The sequence below is a fragment of the Phoxinus phoxinus genome (genome assembly GCF_949152265.1).
Source record: "Phoxinus phoxinus genome assembly, chromosome: 22".
Taxonomy (NCBI): Eukaryota; Metazoa; Chordata; class Actinopteri; order Cypriniformes; family Leuciscidae; genus Phoxinus; species Phoxinus phoxinus.
In genome coordinates this window covers 26,874,845-26,894,206 of record NC_136897.1, presented here as the reverse complement: position 1 = coordinate 26,894,206, position 19,362 = coordinate 26,874,845, and the positions used below count along the sequence as shown (strand labels likewise).

At 38.0% G+C, this 19,362-nt stretch overlaps 2 protein-coding genes across 8 annotated transcripts in view; one reads left to right on the top strand and one right to left on the bottom strand.

The window, feature by feature from the left end:
- The first annotated feature begins 322 nt into the window (after positions 1 to 322).
- Positions 323 to 19,084, top strand: LOC306991089 (uncharacterized protein). Of its 4 annotated transcripts, none has more exons than XR_013796030.1 (14): positions 323 to 398; positions 2,005 to 2,332; positions 2,561 to 2,749; positions 2,845 to 2,887; positions 3,463 to 3,660; positions 3,745 to 3,870; positions 4,323 to 4,449; positions 4,551 to 4,687; positions 4,767 to 4,866; positions 4,947 to 5,026; positions 5,116 to 5,219; positions 6,348 to 6,423; positions 6,499 to 6,637; positions 18,929 to 19,084. XR_013796030.1 is itself a non-coding variant. In XM_079598600.1 (13 exons), exons 2-13 carry the CDS (start codon positions 2,008 to 2,010, stop codon positions 6,536 to 6,538), a joined length of 1,545 nt encoding a protein of 514 aa, XP_079454726.1. In that variant the 5' UTR covers positions 323 to 398; positions 2,005 to 2,007; the 3' UTR covers positions 6,539 to 7,357. The 4 variants fall into 4 exon arrangements, 1 of the variants encoding a protein (XP_079454726.1); XR_013796031.1 differs by lacking the exon at positions 18,929 to 19,084 and adding an exon at positions 6,717 to 7,357; XR_013796032.1 differs by lacking the exons at positions 323 to 398; positions 18,929 to 19,084 and adding exons at positions 1,046 to 1,085; positions 6,717 to 7,357.
- iffo2b (intermediate filament family orphan 2b) overlaps positions 8,162 to 19,362 on the bottom strand; it is a 35,256-nt gene continuing 24,055 nt past the window's right edge. Inside the window, exons 4-10 of one of the 4 annotated variants that reach the window (XM_079598601.1) lie at positions 18,588 to 18,647; positions 16,796 to 16,966; positions 15,254 to 15,393; positions 14,357 to 14,546; positions 12,131 to 12,220; positions 11,879 to 12,003; positions 8,162 to 11,530 (exon numbers count right to left, since the gene is read on the bottom strand). In XM_079598601.1, the coding sequence (XP_079454727.1) occupies positions 11,425 to 11,530; positions 11,879 to 12,003; positions 12,131 to 12,220; positions 14,357 to 14,546; positions 15,254 to 15,393; positions 16,796 to 16,966; positions 18,588 to 18,647 (882 nt within the window). In that variant the 3' untranslated portion in view covers positions 8,162 to 11,424. The remainder of the gene's footprint in view (positions 11,531 to 11,878; positions 12,004 to 12,130; positions 12,221 to 14,356; positions 14,547 to 15,253; positions 15,394 to 16,795; positions 16,967 to 18,587; positions 18,648 to 19,362) is intronic. The other 3 variants (XM_079598602.1, XM_079598604.1, XM_079598603.1) reach the window with 3 other exon arrangements.

The window sequence follows — 19,362 nt, the reverse complement described above, 5'->3', positions numbered from 1 at the left end:
CACTTGTTGGAATAAGTACAACTTTTACCACACACACAGCAAGAGACAATAAGATAGATTTACCCAAAATAAATTCAGAGGCATTAATAAACATGGCTTTACTAATTATTATTGATACCAAACAGGTGGAGTGCTTGGCATATAAGCATAATAGGCCTACAACAAATATATAATAATGTAAAATAAAATAATAGAGAGGGGTAAGTGCCATCAAAGACTTTATTTGTAAAAAAAGAAAAAAAAGAAAAAAAGAAAACACAATCCGTGTCATGACGTCACCGAACACGGCGGTAGCCTTGTCATGACGTCACAGACACAGCAATGCGAAATGCGTCACAGCGTCAACGGCTATAAAGAGCTCGAGTAAATTCACTCAGGTGTAGACGAGCAGGAGTAAGGTAAGTCACAAGTAAAGTGCTTCTGTCTTAAGTGTCTATTGGAAAAAACAACTAGGGCTAGTGTGTGTCGCACTTTCCTCAAGTAAATATTTGATCGGGGTATTTTTAAAAGTCTTTTTTTGGCGCTCTTTTACTGTCAGTTCAAGCGGCAAATTAACCGATCATCTCTTCCTCTTTACTACTAGATAAAGCACCAAATACATCAGTAGTTATGCTGAAAGATACCAAAATCAATAACATGTCTCATATAATCGACCAATCAGTGTTTCAACCGCGAAAAGACTGTACTTTTACCTCAGAAAAGTAATTCTGTGAAAATTTAACGTCAGCTTGAAAAATAAACTCTATAGAGTTTTCTAAATTAAACTTCCTATTTTCTAAATACACTTTCTAAATGTATGCACTGAATCCTCACATTTATTATAGTTTTACTCGACCTTTTCTTCAATATTTAATGTATGTTTGAATAAATCTGTCATGTAAAAGTTTCCTGTTATGGCAGTTGCTGTTTTTTAAAATACACTGTTTTAAATGACAGATTTATCGATTAGATTTCTGTTCACAAGCTTGCTATATTTGATACATGAAACCAAACGGTAGCCTTGTCATGACGTCACAGACACAGCAATGCGTAACAGCGTCAACGGCTCGAGTAAATTCACTCAGGTGTAGACGAGCAGGAGTTAGGTAAGTCACAAGTAAAGTGCTTCTGTCTCGTTAAGTGTCTATTGGAAAAAAAAACAACTAGGGCTAGTGTTTGTCACACTTTCCTCAAGTAAATATTTGATCGGGGTATTTTTAAAAGTCTTTTTTTGGCGCTCTTTTACTGTCAGTTCAAGCGGCAAATTAACCGATCATCTCTTCCTCTTTACTACCAGATAAAGCACCAAATAAATATTAACCGACATCAGTAGTTATGCTGAAAGATACTAAAATCAATATCATGTCTCATATAAACGATCAATCAGTGTTTTTTCAACCGCGAAAAGACTAACGTTACTTTTACCTCAGAAAAGTCATTCTGTGGAAATATAACGTCAGCTTGAAAAATAAACTCTATAGAGGTTTCTAAATTAAACTTTTTATATTCTAAATACACTTTCTAAATGTATGCACTTAATCCTCACATTTATTATAGTTTTACTCGACCTTTTCTTCAATATTTAATGTATGTTTGAATAAATCTGTCATGTAAAAGTTCCCTGTTTATGGCAGTTTTTTTTTTAAATACACTGTTTTAAATGACAGATTTATCGATTAGATTTCTGTTCACAAGCTTGCTATATTTGATTCGATATCGATTCATTTGGATGTTCATGGGATAGCATCGTCTGCTAAAATAATAAATGTAAAATGTAAATATATCAGATAAGTTGTTAACTTTTCTCAAGGAAAAAAAATTCTCAATTAATGTTGTAAACTATACAGGGAACACTCCAAGGTTAAAATTAAGAACTGATTTTTATACAAACATTTAAATTGCACTTAAGGCAGTTTTTATAATAATAAAGTTATAACTAACTTGATCTCATTACCCAGCCCTACTGTTAAGTTAACTACAGTGAGTGTGTTTTTTCATTCTGAATTATGTTTATTTTCTCTTTAGAAAATGGTTGGCGACATTTTGTGTGACAAAATGGATCGAAAAACCAAAAAGGAGCAGAAGAAAAAGAAGAAGTGGGGCTTGTTTAGGTCCTCTTCTCGAGATGTGGTGGTCTCAGCCGCTGCACCTGCAGATCATCCCAAATCTAACTCCTCTTGGAAACGCAAATTCCCATCTCTGCGCCGGGCTTTCCGCAGAATGCTATCGCTGATTCTGCCTGTGTCCTCCTCTGACACACACACTGATGCTTCTTCCTCATCGGCAGTCAGTGGATCCTCTGATCCAGAGCTTGATCTGCTGCCTTTCATCCAGGAGAAAGAAGCTATCAGAGGTTAGGGAATGCTTTAAAGCTTTTACATGCTTAACACTCATCCATCTTTCCAGGTGTACATTAAAGCTTGAGTGTGCACAATATAAACTACATTATTATCTTCTCACTGATGTTGGTTAACTTTGGTGTAATTTTGTCTTAAAACGTGATGTGGAATGTAGTGCTTTTTTATATAACTGTACATTCAAATATCTCATAAAGACAAGTACTATGGTTCTTCGTTCACAGCCGTACCCAAAGAGTCGAGCACCTCCTCCAGCAACAGTGATGGTTCTTCCTCGTCTGCAGAAAGCAAACCATCAGATCTGGAGAGCAGCAAAGGTTGTAGCTCTTCCGGCGCTGTGGGTGATTCCTCCTCTGACGGGAGCGAGAGGATTGATCTGCTGGCTGAACTTCAGGGAACAGTGGTTCCTGAAGGTGAGAGAAGTTTATTACTGTATTAAAGCACTATAATTTAATAGTCTAATATGTGGTGCATAATAACTCAAACTGCGTTATTAATCTCTTTACAGATGCAGCCGGAGATCAAACCGTCTCTGATGTGGATCTTGACTGGTAGGTGAATAAATGTTGTGTGTTGATCTTGATCTCTATATCTGCGCATAATGAATTAATAACTCAGTTATTCTTTATTAAAGTTGGATGTATAAGTATGTCCAACCTTATCCACATACATACAGTATACTCGCAAAGCAATATATAGCAAATCTCAACTGCCTAATTTCTTGTATAATTGCAAAATGTGAACTATAGCGCTAATCTGCTAAATGCAACTATAAGGCATGACGCTATTACGATAAACATTAATATCATGAATTTTTGTAAAGTTGCCTGACTTGAGTTAATGATTTAATGTTGATAAAAAAAAAACTAAAAAAAAACTTTCCTTTTCCTTTAATCCTCCCTTGTCTGGCTTATGCTACTCTGAGCAATGCCTGAACTTTGTATTTTGAGCACTTCTTGCGTTGTTTTTGCCTCTTCATGATGACTCTCTTGCTTTAGTCCTCATTTGTAAGTCACTTTGGATAAAAGCGTCTGCTAAATGACTAAATATAAATGTAATGCAGGCTATAGTTGAAATCAAACCCGCATGGAAGCAGAATATTAACATATTGCTGATGTTTCCCCAGTGTTCTCGATGTGCTGGCCTCTGTGACGGCGCAGTCTAACGGTCTGTCTCAGACTGAGATACTGCAGCTCATCCAGTGCAGTCCACCACAGCGAGAGCATATCAAGGTCGAGCAGCAGAGAGACTCGGAGGAGGAGGAGGATGTAAAGCTGGCTGATGTTGTGTTGACAGCATCGCCAGCTAAAATCAAGCACATGGGGTAAATATTGAATATGCACAACTATAACACACATTCTCGCATATGATGTGCTTTTCACAACTAACTGAATGCCTCCTGTCACAGTTTTCCTAATTTAGGGAACTCATGCTACATGAACTCCGTGTTGCAGTGCCTACTCACTGCTTCCCCCTTCCGGGACGATGTCCTTTCCCAGCGGGAGCAGTGGAATGAGGGGAGCACAATGCTCAGGTCAGCGATATTTTTGTATCATTGGGATATTATTAATTATTTTATACATTTTTATTTTATTTTTTGGAAGTTTTTGTCATTTTTATTAGTGTTTATACAGCTATTTTTTTAAATCCATTTTATAATTAGTTTTGTTATTTTAGTACATTAATTGAAACTAAATGAAAATGACTAATATAATATATTATTTTTATATTTATTTAATTGTATTATTAATAATTATTGCTTTAATTAATCATTTAAATATATTATTATAAATGTTTTTTTTTACAAACCTTTATTTTATTTGAAACTTTATTGTATTTCAAATAACATTTCTAGTCTAATAGTTGAATTTTTTATTAAAATAAACCCTGGCTCAGGTACCAGCACTGAATTTGTGCAACATTATATTTCAATCTAAATGAAAAATTACAATTTCCAAGCACAGTTCTTTACGATTTTCTCTCCAGGGCGCTTACTGACCTGCAGTTGACCAGGCTAACAGGCAATGATGTTAGGCTAAAGGTCAAGCTCTTGTCTGCAGTCAAGAGAGGCATTGAAACTCGCCATCTGGATTTCAGGGGAGACCATCAGCAGGTGAGTGAGACGATAAACCGGATCTATATGCTCAGATGTATTATTATTCATAAAATAAGTCAAAATTTAACCTCATTGTCCTTCACTCTTTCTCCTCTCAGGACGCCCATGAGTTCCTGATGGTCTGTCTGTCCTATTTGAAGGAGGAGGGCGAGTTTCTGCAGAGCAACTGGCCTAAATACACCTGCCCAGTTGCCAACATGGAGTTCAAACTCAACCGCCTGCACACCTGTGACAGGTATCATCTCACATCCACACCTGCACTCGTTTAAGACTCTCAGACTTATTTATGTGACGTTAATGTTCTGTCGTTTCAGCTGTGGCTTCCAGAGGAGCTTCAGTGAGGATTGCAACTACCTCTCGCTGGTCATCAGCCCTCAGAGAACTGTCATAGACAGCCTGCAGCAGCACTTCAAAGTGAGTGACAGCACTGATTATATATCAGCAGGAGGATGTAGTTTCTGATTGGTTGATATCAGTCTTTTTTTTTTTTTCAGACATCTTCATTTGATTGCTCCTGCAATGAGTGTGCCGGCACTACAGCCTCAGAGGGCCTGCAATTGGTCACCTTTCCACGGTATGAAACTTAGTTCATTAGTCAGTTCCCTGCAGAATAACTCAGAATGCGCTAGTTTATAACTTCTGATCATTTGAATCTCTCTACAGATTGCTGGTTCTTCTAGTCATGCGCTTCGACGTAAGATCCTCAATGTGCAAACTGAAGGATCGACTGGAAGTTCCAGAGGAGTTTTCACTGTCCTCTAGTGCAGGTGTGTGTCAGTTCATCAAACATCTGCCCTCTGCTGGACACTTATGGACCGATCACTCGCCTGAATTACTCTAAAACACAGCGTTAGGAAGACAGTTGCTATGAAAGACAACATTTAAATGATGTTTAAGCTTTTGAATATGTACTGAAGTGTTTTCTTATTTTATGCATGATGTTTAACAGTGAGCAGGGAGATGACAGTGATAGACAGAAAGAGGCCAAATCAACAGAGAAAGAGAAGGAAGAGGAATAGTGTTGAGCCTGCAAGACCACAGGAAAGATAGAGACAGCAATTCATAGATAGATAGATAGATAGAGGAAAATAGAGGATGTATTAGGGCTGTCACTTTTGTGAAAAAATCCTGTTCGATTTTTGAGACATAAGTGTTCACTAAAGACGTTTCCATTTTCCAACCAAATATAGGCAAATCCACGGACAACTAACAGGCATTAGGACGAGCGTAAAGAGGGCGCTTGAGATGCGCACAAGTCAGCAATATTTCTGATGATTTATTGGCGTGAAGTTTCGTGCACAATGACAAACATTCAGGGATTGAAATTAACACCCGCCAATCTGCCAAATGCGGGTAAAAATGAACTTTGGTGGGTAACGCTGTCAAATCACGAGCCAATTTGGCGTGTTTCTATGTTTACTCACTATGCTGGGGAAGTTCGTGTAGCCAAATCTGCGTGGATTTAGCGCAAATATGCAACTCGTGAGTCATCATGATATATTAAATACAGCGTATTGTGCAGAATCTGCGCATTTCTGGCTTACTTGAACACACACGTCACTAAGCAACAAACAACGGTGCGCTTGCTCACTTGCATTGAAGTAATAGCGAATATTAAAAAGCATTTGGTTAACAGAAAAGACATTGTTATTTTCCAACATCCTACATGTTCTGTGTATTGTATTGATCTGTCCACCTAAAACAACTTTTTTGGTAAAAAAAAAAAGAAAAAAAAAAAGCCTTTAAAATCGATTCCCTATTTTCATTTTCGAATCTTGGGTTGGTTCGTCCGATCGATTGTGCAATCGATTTTCGAACGTTAAGTGACAGCCCTAGGATGTATATAAACATTTGAAATCCAGCACCATCTAATAATATGTGTTTGTGTTCAACAGATGGAAGCATCAGATTGTGGCAGACAGTACAGACTAGCTGGAGTCGTGTCCCATCTGGGCAGCAGTTTATACTGTGGTAAGACTTTCTTCTAAATTTCCAGTCATCTCATTCACTTATTAAGCTTCATACTAAAGTCCCTCTGTCTTGTAGGGCACTACATCAGTCATGTACGGGACTTCAGCGGCTCTGATTGGCTGGAGTGCAGTGACGCCAGCATCAAAAGAACCAGCTGGTCAAACGCGTCACGCAATTTTGGCAAAAATGGATACATGCTCTTCTATGAGAAAAGGTAAATAGTAGCACACTACTAGTGCTCAACTAATGTCCAGTGCTCAGGTAGCATATATTAAGTCACTGTTGTTTTGTAGTTGAGCAGCAGTGGTGTGAAGAGAAAGCGAAGCTTAGTGAAGAAGTTCCAGTCTCTAAACTCGTTCTGGCAATCGCAACTGCAGAGCATCTATTTGCAAGGCCAGTTTCTGAAGGCTTTTCAGTCAAATTACTGCTGGATTCAGAGACCAGAGTGCTAACCATTACACCATGGAACCTGTCCATGTGAAACGAATGATGAAATCATGAAGCAAAGCAAGACTTTTGGAGACTGTCAAGTGCCCTCTTGTGCCGCCAGCCCTTGGTGCACGTGGGTCACCCCAGAAAACAGCCCTTCAAATGTCAGCGCTTGCAGGCTGGGCTCGTCCGGGACCTCTTGCACCCCAAGAGAATCAAATCCCTAGACCAACGAGCCACCCCAGGCTTTTGCTACTTTCCATTGGAAATAATTGGCAATACTCTACTTTTTATAGTGAACTTAAATTAAAAATGTCCTAATATACAATTCAATTGATTAATACTATTCAATTTAAAAACATGAATTCTATCCTAAATGAAATGAGAAATTAACTCGTTTCATTTAATGAATTGGACTGTTAGGTTTTATAGTGCAGGAAAAGCATTATGTGCTTTTAATACCTTTGGCACTTAATGAAAAAAAAAATTTGTGCAGTGAATTCAATCAGACAAATCACTGAATAATAAATAAATTATATTTTTTTATCTTATTTATGTCTCACTCTCTTCTATTATTTGTTTTTAATGCATTTTGTATAAATTGGCAATCTTTTTTTTTTTTTTGGTTTTTATTTATGCACTGTATTATTTTTATGATTATTTTAAATTACTTTTTAAAAGGTGCAATGTGTATTTCTGAGGATCTATTGACAGAAATGCAATATAAGATCCATAGCTATGTTTTCAGTGGTGTATAAAGACCGACCTTAATCAACCGTTATTTTTTTATTACCTTAGAATGAGTCTTTTATATCTACATAAGCACGGGGACCCCCTTCTATGAAGCTCGACATATTGTGACGTCATGTTTCTACCGTAGCCGACAGTGAACACACAGCGCTACAGAGTGAGGAGAAATGTGGTGCTGGTTACGTCGGCCACTGTAGCTTCTCCTTCGAGTTTGAAAAGGGAGGGAGGGATTGGCCGTAAGCTTTCTGTTTGCAATTCGCAAACCTCACCACTAGATGCCGCTAAAAATCACACACTGCACCTTTTTTTAAGTCATTTAAATGTAAAGCACTTTGATTTACCAATTAAATGAACTTGCCTTGTCAAAAAAAATTAATTATTGTAAATACATTTTTGATAAAAAGGAATTTAATTAAAAAAAAAACTTTCTCTGCTTCCCTAGTGGAGTGAGTGTATTATCGAAATGAACACACAGTCTAGATTCATGGCCATAAACGCTAAACTAATAGTGTTTTGTTAAACGTAATCATTATGAACAAAAGGACCTCAACAATGCAAATGAATCAATTATGTTTATTTTTTGACCCAGCACCAATTACATTCATTATTTTGAAACATACACCAGTTGCTCACACACCAGGAAAACTCCTCTGCAGCATAAACAAATGACAAAGACAACATAGAAATGTATATTTCAGATGTCAACGTAATTATAATGAAAAGAAACAGTGCTATGAGAAGGATGCAGGCCACAGATGTTGCGAAAGCCACTAACTTACAGAAACTGTAAATCTGTAGTATAGGCTTTTCTGTGAAGCTCGCTGATGCTGGTGCGATGACGCTGATGCGTCTGATGGGGTCTAACGAACTGGTGTTTTATGCTCTATTAGAAATTCCATATTAAATTCAAAAGTAATTGTGCAACGTCACTGTATATGCAGCTTGGCGGACAAAACCCGTCTTCAGAAAAGACCTCATACGGTCAAAGGTATGTGTGATGTAAAAATAAGGCTAACGTGACCCAACTGAGAAATAACATCCAGTGTTTTATCTTGTGTCTGGTGAACTAAATAACATTTTCTATGAGCTCATCTGTACATTCATTGATAAAGGCATGATGTGATAAGCTAATGCGTTTACCCTTCATAGGAAAAACAGCATAATTGATGTGCAGACAAAACAAAGGCCCGAAACATATTCTAATGCAAGTACGTGAACACAAGTGTGTTGTGTGCGCTTGTGAAAGTTCACACTATATGACCCCATCATTACAGTTTCATGTTTCACAGAATTTTCATCCTGCATTTGCCGCCATTTTGTGCTTTTCTTAAAATGAACAAACATCACAGCATTACTTTCTCATCCAGTTTCTATTAGAAAGCTATATTTACCAAATCATACCTTTGTTTTGGATACTTGCAGAGATGCTTCTCCTTTTTCCTCTATAAAGACTATGAACAATGAAATTAAATCAGAAAACACGCAACATGCACTTTTTCCAGTTCACCTTGCGATGCTGCCCATTGCCCATTTCTTTGTTCATAAATCATAAAATAGATTTTAACAAGAGGCATCTGACCCTTGTTATGGATTCAGATCCAGAAAAGACAAAAAAATAGCTTAATTTTCACCATAAACAATAATAAAAAAAAGACCAACAGTGTTTCAGGTTAAAAAAGGCGAAGAACTCAGTGCAGGTTTTTTTTTTTTTTCTAGGGAAAAGCATCCAAATTGGCCCTGGATACCCTGAACAATATAAAAACGTGAATTTTATACATTTATAAAATTCAAAAGCCAGACTTTATTTCATATTTGATAGGTTTGGATATCAAATACACAAACCAAATTGCAAAATTTACAGATGATTTTATCAAATACGATATCAGCTCTTTAGCTAATAAAATGAATGAACAAAAACAATGCCCCACCAACTTATTTACTACAAAATATATATTTTAAAAACCCTCTGCAACCATATTTTGAGCTTATATAATTAAATCACTTTTCCCATATTTTTAGATTAATATAATAAAAATAATATGTATGAAACATTTTTTAACCCAGGAACATACAAGATTAAAATGCAAAATATAAAGAGCCAAAAGACACCAAGCAAGACAAAAACGAAGGCAATTAAACCTCAGATACATTGAAACTTTATAAGCCATATCCATGAAAACAGACGCTGCTGAATCTGTGCGGAACAGCGGCCATCATGAGGGCCTCAATGGAACGTGTCCCATTATCCTTTGCTTTTGTAACTATTGAATCTACATATATTTATAGACATGGGTATGATTCAGATAAACCCAACCCCAGCTAACAAAGTATGTTCTCTGAACATTAAAAATGTCCAGTTTAAACATTTTTTCAGCGCTTCTGGGTTGTACGTCAGAACGGAGGCTCACTATTGGCCGACGCTGGTCATGTGTGTGTGATGCCAGGCTGACGTACAACCCAGAAGCGCTGCGCTGTTACACTACGTGAACTCACAGAAGAAAATTAATAGTTGAATAAAGTCGTTATTTTAGTTTTTTTTTTTTGCGCACAAAAAGTATTCTCGTTGCTTGATAAACTTAAGGTTGAGCCGCTGTAGTCACTTGGACTATTTTAAACATTGTCTTTACTAACTTTCTGGGCGGCAAGTTTCAATTACAACAGAAGCCTATGGAGGAGTGAGATTTAATAAAAAAAATCATTTAAAAATATCTTTTAATAAAAGTCTTATGGGGTTGGAACAACATGAAGGAGAGTAATTACTGACAGAGTTTTAATTTTTGTGTGAAATAACCCTTTAAAATATTAGTGTTTTTGTGCTAACATCTTGAGAACATTATTCAAGACTATATAACTTAATAGTGATAGTTTGTTCATAATTTTGAGAGAACCTTGCCAGAACGTTCCCTGTTGGCTGGGACATGGTCTATATACAATCAAAACCTCCACCGAAAATTCTTGACTAATTAGCCTTGCAAAGAAATGAGCTTAGACATCAAGAAAGTCCCCATACAATCAACAAAATATATTTGATTATTTCCCTTGTGATTATAATGAGTGCAGCTTTAAAAAGTAGTGGAAATGCAGTAAGGCCATCCAAAATGAACCTGCAATATCATGTATATACAGTATTTAGGCACATAGCTGTAACCCTTGAAAAAGCTTTAAACATCAGCCCAAAATGATGTGACGCTGTTCCACAGATTCTGTACGTAAACATTGTGAGGCCTGGGCAACACTTTAAAACACATGAACGTTGAAGATAACAGAGGAGATTGCAAACAAAGGCAAATCATAAACAGAGATCATGAAATAAGGCCGATTGCATAGAACGTGAGCTTGTTCTGTGTTCCACTTTCGCGACTGGGTTCGGGGCTTAAAAGGCCGAAATGTCTCTGCAGTAAACCGTTGATTTCTGAAATTGTTTTTAGAAAAATAAAAAGCCACAAATGTTAAGGAGATCAGAGGGGGTTCAGTCCGTTTTGGTCTGATTGGCTTTCAGTCTGATGTGTCACTGAACGTTTATCAAGATATGGATTTGGGTTTAGATCGGGTGTATTGTGTGACGTATTTTGGCTGGGACTGATCCGATTCATAGCAGAGCTGTTGCACCGTGTGACGCACCGATATTGATGTCAAGCACAAAAACAACCCTCATAAGCTCCGCCCCACTCGTGACACGGAGACGGTAAAGCACCTACAGGATTTTGGGATTGTGGGAGTGGGCTCTGTCCCTCAGTATAAAGCCATTGGCCGATTGCTGGGTGGCCCGAGAGCTGATTGGAGCTCGTGGGGGGAAGAGGGCGGGGCCGGGCTGGGCAGGTATCAGCTGATTGGCCCCTCCGTCTCTCCATCCTTGTCTGACTCGTCTTGTATCTCGTCAGTGTTCCCTGAGTCACTGCTCGCGGTTGAGCTGATGGAAGGAGAATTTCTGAAGGAATGAGATATTGTATGCAGTCACATTATATGATAGATAGATAGAGTTGTCAAAAGTACAGACTTCGGTACTGAAATTTTAGAAATTAGAGTTAGAGAGAAATGCTATTATCGTCACATTTTTGACTTGGTACTGAAGTCTGTACTTTTTGACAACACTAATGATAGATTTGCATCCAATCAATCAATGACACTGACACCGCAAATATACAAATTAGGATGTGTGAAAAGGCCTTCTGTAGGCACTTTTGAAGACTTTGAACAAGTAGACATACTATAAGCTGTTATTATCAGCAAAAGGCCTTTAGTGAAGCCGTATTGTCTGCATGATCTGTGAGATCACCTGCCACCCTTGATCATCCTCCGGCAGGTCTCCATCTGCACGTCCAGCCCTCGCTTCATGCTGCACATCTCCATGTACTCGTGCAGGTGTCTGTTCATGTCACTCTTAGCGGTGGCCAACTCCATCTGTGTGTGTGTGTGAGAGAGAGAGAGATATTTCATCCCAGACACCTTCAACTCCGTCATAAACGAAAAACACAATCAATACCAATCACAGATCACAGACAAAAAAGAAAAACGGGCACATTCGAACCTCAATTTGTCCGATTGTTTTTTGATATTCCTGCTCTCTGTTCTTGAAAAGAGACTCTGTCTCATCGATGAGACTGCCGAGACTGCCGTCCTGAGAGGCACAACAGAGAAACGGGATTATTATCACTCATATTTCCTCTCAATCTGTACAGATGTATTGAGAACCACAACACAATACACTACAGTTCAAAAGTTTTTTGAAAGAAATGTATACTTTTATTCAGCAAGGATGCATTAAACTTATCAAAAGACATTTAAAATGCGACAATAGCTTTCTATTTTAAATAATTGTTGTTCTCTTGAACTTTCTATTAATCTAAGAATCCTGAGAAGAAAAAAAAAATCTTTCATGGTTGCCTCAAAAATATGACGAAGCACGACAGCAAATCAGAATGATTTCTGAAGGGTCATGTGACTGGAGTAATGATGCTGAAAAGTCAGTTTTGCATCACAGATGCAGCTTTTTTTGATGAGCTTAAGATACATCTTTCACAACAATAAAGGTTCACTATGTAACTTTTTTTGTTTAAAATTAACAACATTTAAATAACGAGTCAGTACATCATCAATCCACAAAAAAATGTGTTTTTGTTTTACCCTGATTGACTACGGTACGCCTATTATAAGTGTTTTTAGACCTGTCAGGATGGTTTTCGTGGGAAATTGTGTACATACGTCACTCGCCAGTGTGTCTCATATCTTTAAATAGAGTAAAGATGCCTGGTGTGAGAGGTCAGAGGTTAGTTGAGTGAGTGTGTGTGTGTGTGTGTGTCTGGTGTAAGAGGTTAGTTGAGTGTGTATGTGTGTGTGTCTGGTGTAAGAGGTTAGTTGAGTGTGTGTGTGTGTGTGTGTGTGTCTGGTGTAAGAGGTTAGTTGAGTGTGTGTGTGTGTGTGTGTGTGTGTGTCTGGTGTAAGAGGTTAGTTGAGTGAGTGTGTGTGTGTGTCTGGTGTAAGAGGTTAGTTGAGTGTGTATGTGTGTGTGTCTGGTGTAAGAGGTTAGTTGAGTGTGTGTGTGTGTGTGTGTCTGGTGTAAGAGGTTAGTTGAGTGTGTATGTGTGTGTGTGTGTGTGTGTGTCTGGTGTAAGAGGTTAGTTGAGTGAGTGTGTGTGTGTGTGTGTCTGGTGTAAGAGGTTAGTTGAGTGTGTATGTGTGTGTGTCTGGTGTAAGAGGTTAGTTGAGTGTGTGTGTGTGTGTCTGGTGTAAGAGGTTAGTTGAGTGTGTGTGTGTGTCTGGTGTAAGAGGTTAGTTGAGTGTGTGTGTGTGTGTGTCTGGTGTAAGAGGTTAGTTGAGTGTGTGTGTGTCTGGTGTAAGAGGTTAGTTGAGTGAGTGTGTGTGTGTGTGTGTGTGTCTGGTGGAAGAGGTTAGTTGAGTGTGTGTGTGTGTCTGGTGTAAGAGGTTAGTTGAGTGTGTGGGTGTGTCTGGTGTAAGAGGTTAGTTGAGTGTGTGTGTGTGTCTGGTGTAAGAGGTTAGTTGAGTGTGTGTGTGTGTCTGGTGTAAGGTTAGTTGAGTGTGTGTGTGTGTAAGAGGTTAGTTGAGTGTGTGTGTGTGTGTGTGTAAGAGGTTAGTTGAGTGTGTGTCTGGTGTGAGAGGTCAGAGGTTAGTTGAGTGTGTGTCTGGTGTAAGAGGTTAGTTGAGTGTGTGTGTGTGTGTCTGGTGTAAGAGGTTAGTTGAGTGTGTGTGTGTGTGTCTGGTGTAAGAGGTTAGTTGAGTGTGTGTGTGTGTCTGGTGTAAGGTTAGTTGAGTGTGTGTGTGTGTAAGAGGTTAGTTGAGTGTGTGTGTGTGTGTGTGTGTGTGTAAGAGGTTAGTTGAGTGTGTGTCTGGTGTGAGAGGTCAGAGGTTAGTTGAGTGTGTGTGTGTCTGGTGTAAGGTTAGTTGAGTGTGTGTGTGTGTGTGTGTAAGAGGTTAGTTGAGTGTGTGTCTGGTGTGAGAGGTCAGAGGTTAGTTGAGTGTGTGTGTGTCTGGTGTAAGGTTAGTTGAGTGTGTGTGTGTGTGGTGTCAGAGGTTAGTGTCACAACGAGTGAGAGAGCAACATCGGCTTGGCTTTTCAGAGATGGAGAACTGAGGGATTTGAAATGTTGGTGTTTTATTACTCAACACGAGAGTAACGTAATTTATTGAACTGATAAACTGCCATATGTATTGAGTTCATTGTAAAGCATCATCTATTGTGAAGACTCGTATTCATCCGCAGTCACTCAGAGCTGAACAGTAGTAGTGTGTATCTCACCGTGTCGGGAGTGTCTCCGTTGCAGTCGAGAGCACCGGTGCTGTTGGTCAGGGCACAGGGTATGTTGTAGTTGGTGAAATCTTCCCATAGCAGGAGCGTATCGTCGTTCTCCTCCCACGTCAGACTGTCACAGTCATCGTCGACATCAAACGTCTCCCGCCTAGCAACAAATGAGTTATCTGAACAATGTCTGCACGTGAGGAAAAACAAAGGGACAGAAGAAGAGGAGAGAGAAAGAGCAGGCAGTGAAGACGATCACGGACAAGACAAGAGTGAAGCACAAAACAGCACGAATACAGACATATAGAGACTACCCAGCAAGCAATTTTACATTTAAAAGACAGTCCGAACACAGCCCAGACGTCTAGGCTAATACAAGGTCAAATCTGAGCTGTCAGGAAAAAAATTATAGACGTCTAAACCATCGCCCAAGAATAGACCAGTCATCAATTAGATAACAAAGTAGAAGAAATGAAACCAAACACCTTGTAATCACTGTTTACTTTGTTTTCATGATGGAATATCATACATCTCACAAGTTATTCTGGCTAGAAGTGTGTAGCCGGACTATATCGGGTCTATAGTTAATCTAGACGGTGAAATGACGGCTATTGCTTAGTTTTCCCTCAAATATTCTTCCTGTTTTGAAAAAGTGACCAAAGTATTGAGAAATGTGTCCTAGCGACTGTAAAAAACTAATAAGAATGGAAAAATAAATAAAAGAATCAGATGCTTAAACAGAGAAATACAGAGATACAAGCTTTACATGGTCAAAAGTCCCCGTTCACTGTAAATTTGACCCCCCAATCTGCAATTCTTGTCATCACCACTCGATGGAGACAGAGTAGACATGAAGCGATCTCGCTCCAGCATATCTGACTGCAGTCTGAAACTCACAGCTGGTTGAACATGCGCTTCATCTCGTCTGTGATGTTAAAGGGGACGTCTTCCTCTGAAGTGCTGGGATCAGCATCCATCTCTGAGCTTTCCTCGTCCGAGACCTGCTTCTTCTCCTTCTTTCTGCATGCAACAGCCGCCTGAGACCAAAAAATATTACAGGCATATTAAAAGCCATGGGTTGTTGGCAGCAATGCAGTATGACAACCTTGTGTGCACTGCAGTAAAGATCCTTCCTCAGCAGCTTTACTCCTGCGATCGGTGTGTGTTTTACCAGGGTTCGTACAAGGTGCTTAAAGGAACACTCCACTTTTTTTGGGAAATTCTCCATCTCCCCTAGAGTTAAACGGTTGAGTTTTACTGTTTTCAAATCCATTCAGCCGATCTCCGGGTCTGGCGGTAGCACTTTTAGCATAGCTTAGTATAGATCAGGGGTTCCCAAATTTTTCCATGACAAGGCCCCCCAAATACCACGAGGTTCTGGCCAAGGCCCCCCTTTTGCAGGATGTGTTATTAAACCCCTTCGACAATACTACGGCAAATGTAGAAATAAATCAATAAAACATCTGTTAACATCAGATTATGTGATGGTGTTTAATACCAGCCAATCAGAAAGATTATAGAGATGCACCGATTACAATTTTCTTCTAGGCTGATTCCGATTTTTCATTGAGTTTGAGCTGCCGATACAGATTTTAGCCGATTCCGATTTAATTTTTTCTGACCACTTTACAGCACACACACATATTTATTTGCTATATTTTTTTATTTATAAAACACCATATACTTTTACCCAATCTGAATAATAAAAACAAGTTTAAATGGGTAAATTTCATAAATATATCTATATTTTTGACTCTCTAAAAGATTAGCATTAAAAGTATAATGTTCAGATAGGCTATGCAACAAATTATTAGAATTCTATTTCATAACAATTCTCATAATAATATAATTTTTTAAAACTTTTTTGTTGATAAAAAAAAAAGACTGTTAGCATCTCTCAAAAAAATTACCAAAGAGTTTCGATATTTTTCCTATTTAAATCTCAACTCTTCTGTAGTTACATCGTGTACTAAGACGGTATCTCTGGTCGTAATCAGTCCTTGACTGAGCAATCAGCTTTCATTAGCAGAATGCTAGCGTGTTATGGGCAACAACAACTCAACCTGTAAGAAATCGAAAGGACATAAGTACTCGTTCATTCAACTTTCGACCTATAACCCATGTTGAACTTGCAAAGCCTACAATCAAATCTGAGATTTCTCAACGGCAATCGGGTGAAAGAGACCAATTTAGCCGTCTAGCTCCATAGACTCCCATTCATCTTGCACTCGGGCGATCGCCCCCAGTGGAACTCTGGTGGAACTACAACCAAAACTCGGTACAATAGGACTTAATAGGGAGTGGCCAGACTCTCCATAGACGGGCTCTGGTGGTGATAGCCTATCTATGATTCTGAAGTCCTTGAAAACCAAAAAAGTAGAGCTTGAGAGTCCTGGAATTTCATTTTCCAGTATCTGTGGGAACCCTGGTGTTACCCACCCTGTCTGCCGGTGCTCTGGAGGGACTGATGTTGAACATCTTGGACATGTCCTCTGAGTTCCTCTGCTGAGCCACGTCACACAGTTTGGCTGTGATGTCGATTCTCCTGCAGATGTCCATGTCCACCTTCATGGCCTTCTCATGAATCTTGGTGTCGAGGTCGGACATTTGCTAAACAAAGATTCAAGCCGTGTTAGAAAAATGAGAAGAAAACTAAAACAATTATGATGCTGGAATGACATTTGCAATGTCATTAGATTTGTGCTTAGTCACAATCTGTCTCCAAACCTGGCCTATAAATGTCAGTAGCTTTAAAAACAAAAGCAATCGTCACTTTATTCTCACTCCCATGCCTCTATATTCACACATAGGCCACGTGCACACTGCAAAGTTGCCATGTTGACATGGACTAAATACAGTCAGTATTTGATTTGACAGCCGCATTTATTAACAGGTGTGACACTCCAATTGTCCATATAGTGAATCACATACTGAATGTATGAACACGTAAAGAGATAGTTCATCCAAAAATGAAAATGTTTTCATTACTTACCCTCAAACAGAACACGAAAGAAGATGTTTTAAAGAATGTTAATCAGAAAGTTGATGGTACACATTGACTTCCATAGTAAGAAAAAAAATACTATGGAAGTCAATGGGTCCCATCAACTTTCTGATTACCAACACTCTTTAAAATATTATATTTTTTGTTCAACTAAAGAGTAAATGATGAGTGAACTATCTCTTATGCAAAATAAATCCACTTTTCTGTTGTAACCATAAATTACATAATCTTTAATTATTAAAGATGGTCCAATCGATGAGCAAATTAGTTCAAATTAATCCTTTGTATAATTTATACTTATTTATTTTGAAAATAAATGTTAATATTTGTTTTATATATTTTTGTAATATTTAAAAACTATATATTTAAAAGAAAAATAAATGTTAATTTTTAAAAGAAAAGAAAATGTTTTTTAAACATCTTTTTGTAATATTTAAAAATGATTTAAAAACTATATATTTAAAATAAAAGTAATTTTTTTAAAAGAAATATATATATTTTTTAAAAAAAATGTTTAAAAGAAAAAATCTATTTTATTACCTTTACAAATTTTTTTATAAATATTTTTAAAAATTAAATAAAGATTAAACATATCTATTTCAATATTTATTCAATTCCTTAACAAAATACACATTGCATTAAGAACTGATTGCTCAGTTAGATTATCTACTACACACTGCATACATGAAAACTCGTTTTTCGGGAGTGAATTGGGTTGGAAAATGCAGTTGTCGCATATAAATAACTGAACTGAGTATTCATTGATAATCATATTTAGCTGCAGTATTTATATATATAGGTGAATATGCTGATTCAAACCAAGAAACTCATTCTCTTAAAAACACACTATGCCACAGGATCACTTCACATCACTGTAATCTCATGCTGAATGCCAATTACATCAGTCATAACTCAATGTCATTGCACATAGATGCTATAAGACCAACAAGTTAGTCTTGTGGTGAATCCACAGGCACGCAACAAACTTCAGCAGTTGATTTCACTGATAAAGGCCTCATGGGAAACAATTGCTCTGACTCATTTATTGAGAAGAGGAAAAGGCAGAGCACCAAACCGCAGATGGTGAACTAACGCTATACTAGTTCACATCCGTCCCTCTGTGTGTGGTTTGCTCATTACAAACACAAGAAACAGATGCAAATGAAACGAATCAAAGCAATTGTTTTCCTTTATTAAACACAGATCATGTCTTGCATTCTCTCTTACTTTCAGGTCCTGGATTTTCCTCCGGTTCTCTACGGCTCTAGAGCGGCATCGCCCGCCAGCCTTTATAATAAATACAGATTTCAGTTCAGTTTTTATTGCCCCAAATCTATTTCTAATGTTTACCGGCACACGGTGTAACACACACACTCGTGTGAACGACTAGCTGACAGACGAGGCAATCCGAGAGCCAAGTTTAACGTTAACCCGTAAATCCAGGATAAACGGTTTATTCATTCCTCACCATCCAGATCAGCTGGTATAAACTGAATGTGTGTGTGTGTGTGTGTGTGTTTGATACTGAGACAATGACAGTGTGGGCATGTGTGTGTTGTCAGCCGCAGGGGGAAAGAGACAAATAACGGCGAGTGTGTTTCTCTGCTGTCAACAGAAGTCATGGAAAACAACCAGTCACTGGATAACTTAAGATAATAAAGACCTGATTGAGATTATTATCAAATGTGGTGAAAACCACACCCACATATATACAGGTATATGGAATATGGTGCAAACGTTCATTCATTTCAGTAATTCAACTTAAAAGGTGAAACTAATATATTATATAGACTCATTACATGCAAAGTGAGATATTTCAAGCCTTTATTTATCATTTTGATGATTATGGCTTACAGCTTATGAAAACATACTATTTTGAGTTTCTGTTTATTAAACCATTCTTCTTCATTGTATTAACTCAAATTTTAATTTTTTTTACAGTGTGTAATGAGTATATATAATATATTAGTTTCACCTTTTAAGTTGAATTACTGAAATTAAT

Bases quoted from the DNA above. Each gene is read 5' to 3' on its own strand.
- LOC306991089 (XM_079598600.1), top strand. From the start codon at position 2,008: ATGGTTGGCGACATTTTGTGTGACAAAATGGATCGAAAAACCAAAAAG. The intron at 2,333-2,560 runs GTTAGGGAATGC...CTTCGTTCACAG, and splicing joins GGAGAAAGAAGCTATCAGAG to CCGTACCCAAAGAGTCGAGC. The intron at 5,027-5,115 runs GTATGAAACTTA...ATCTCTCTACAG, and splicing joins CAATTGGTCACCTTTCCACG to ATTGCTGGTTCTTCTAGTCA.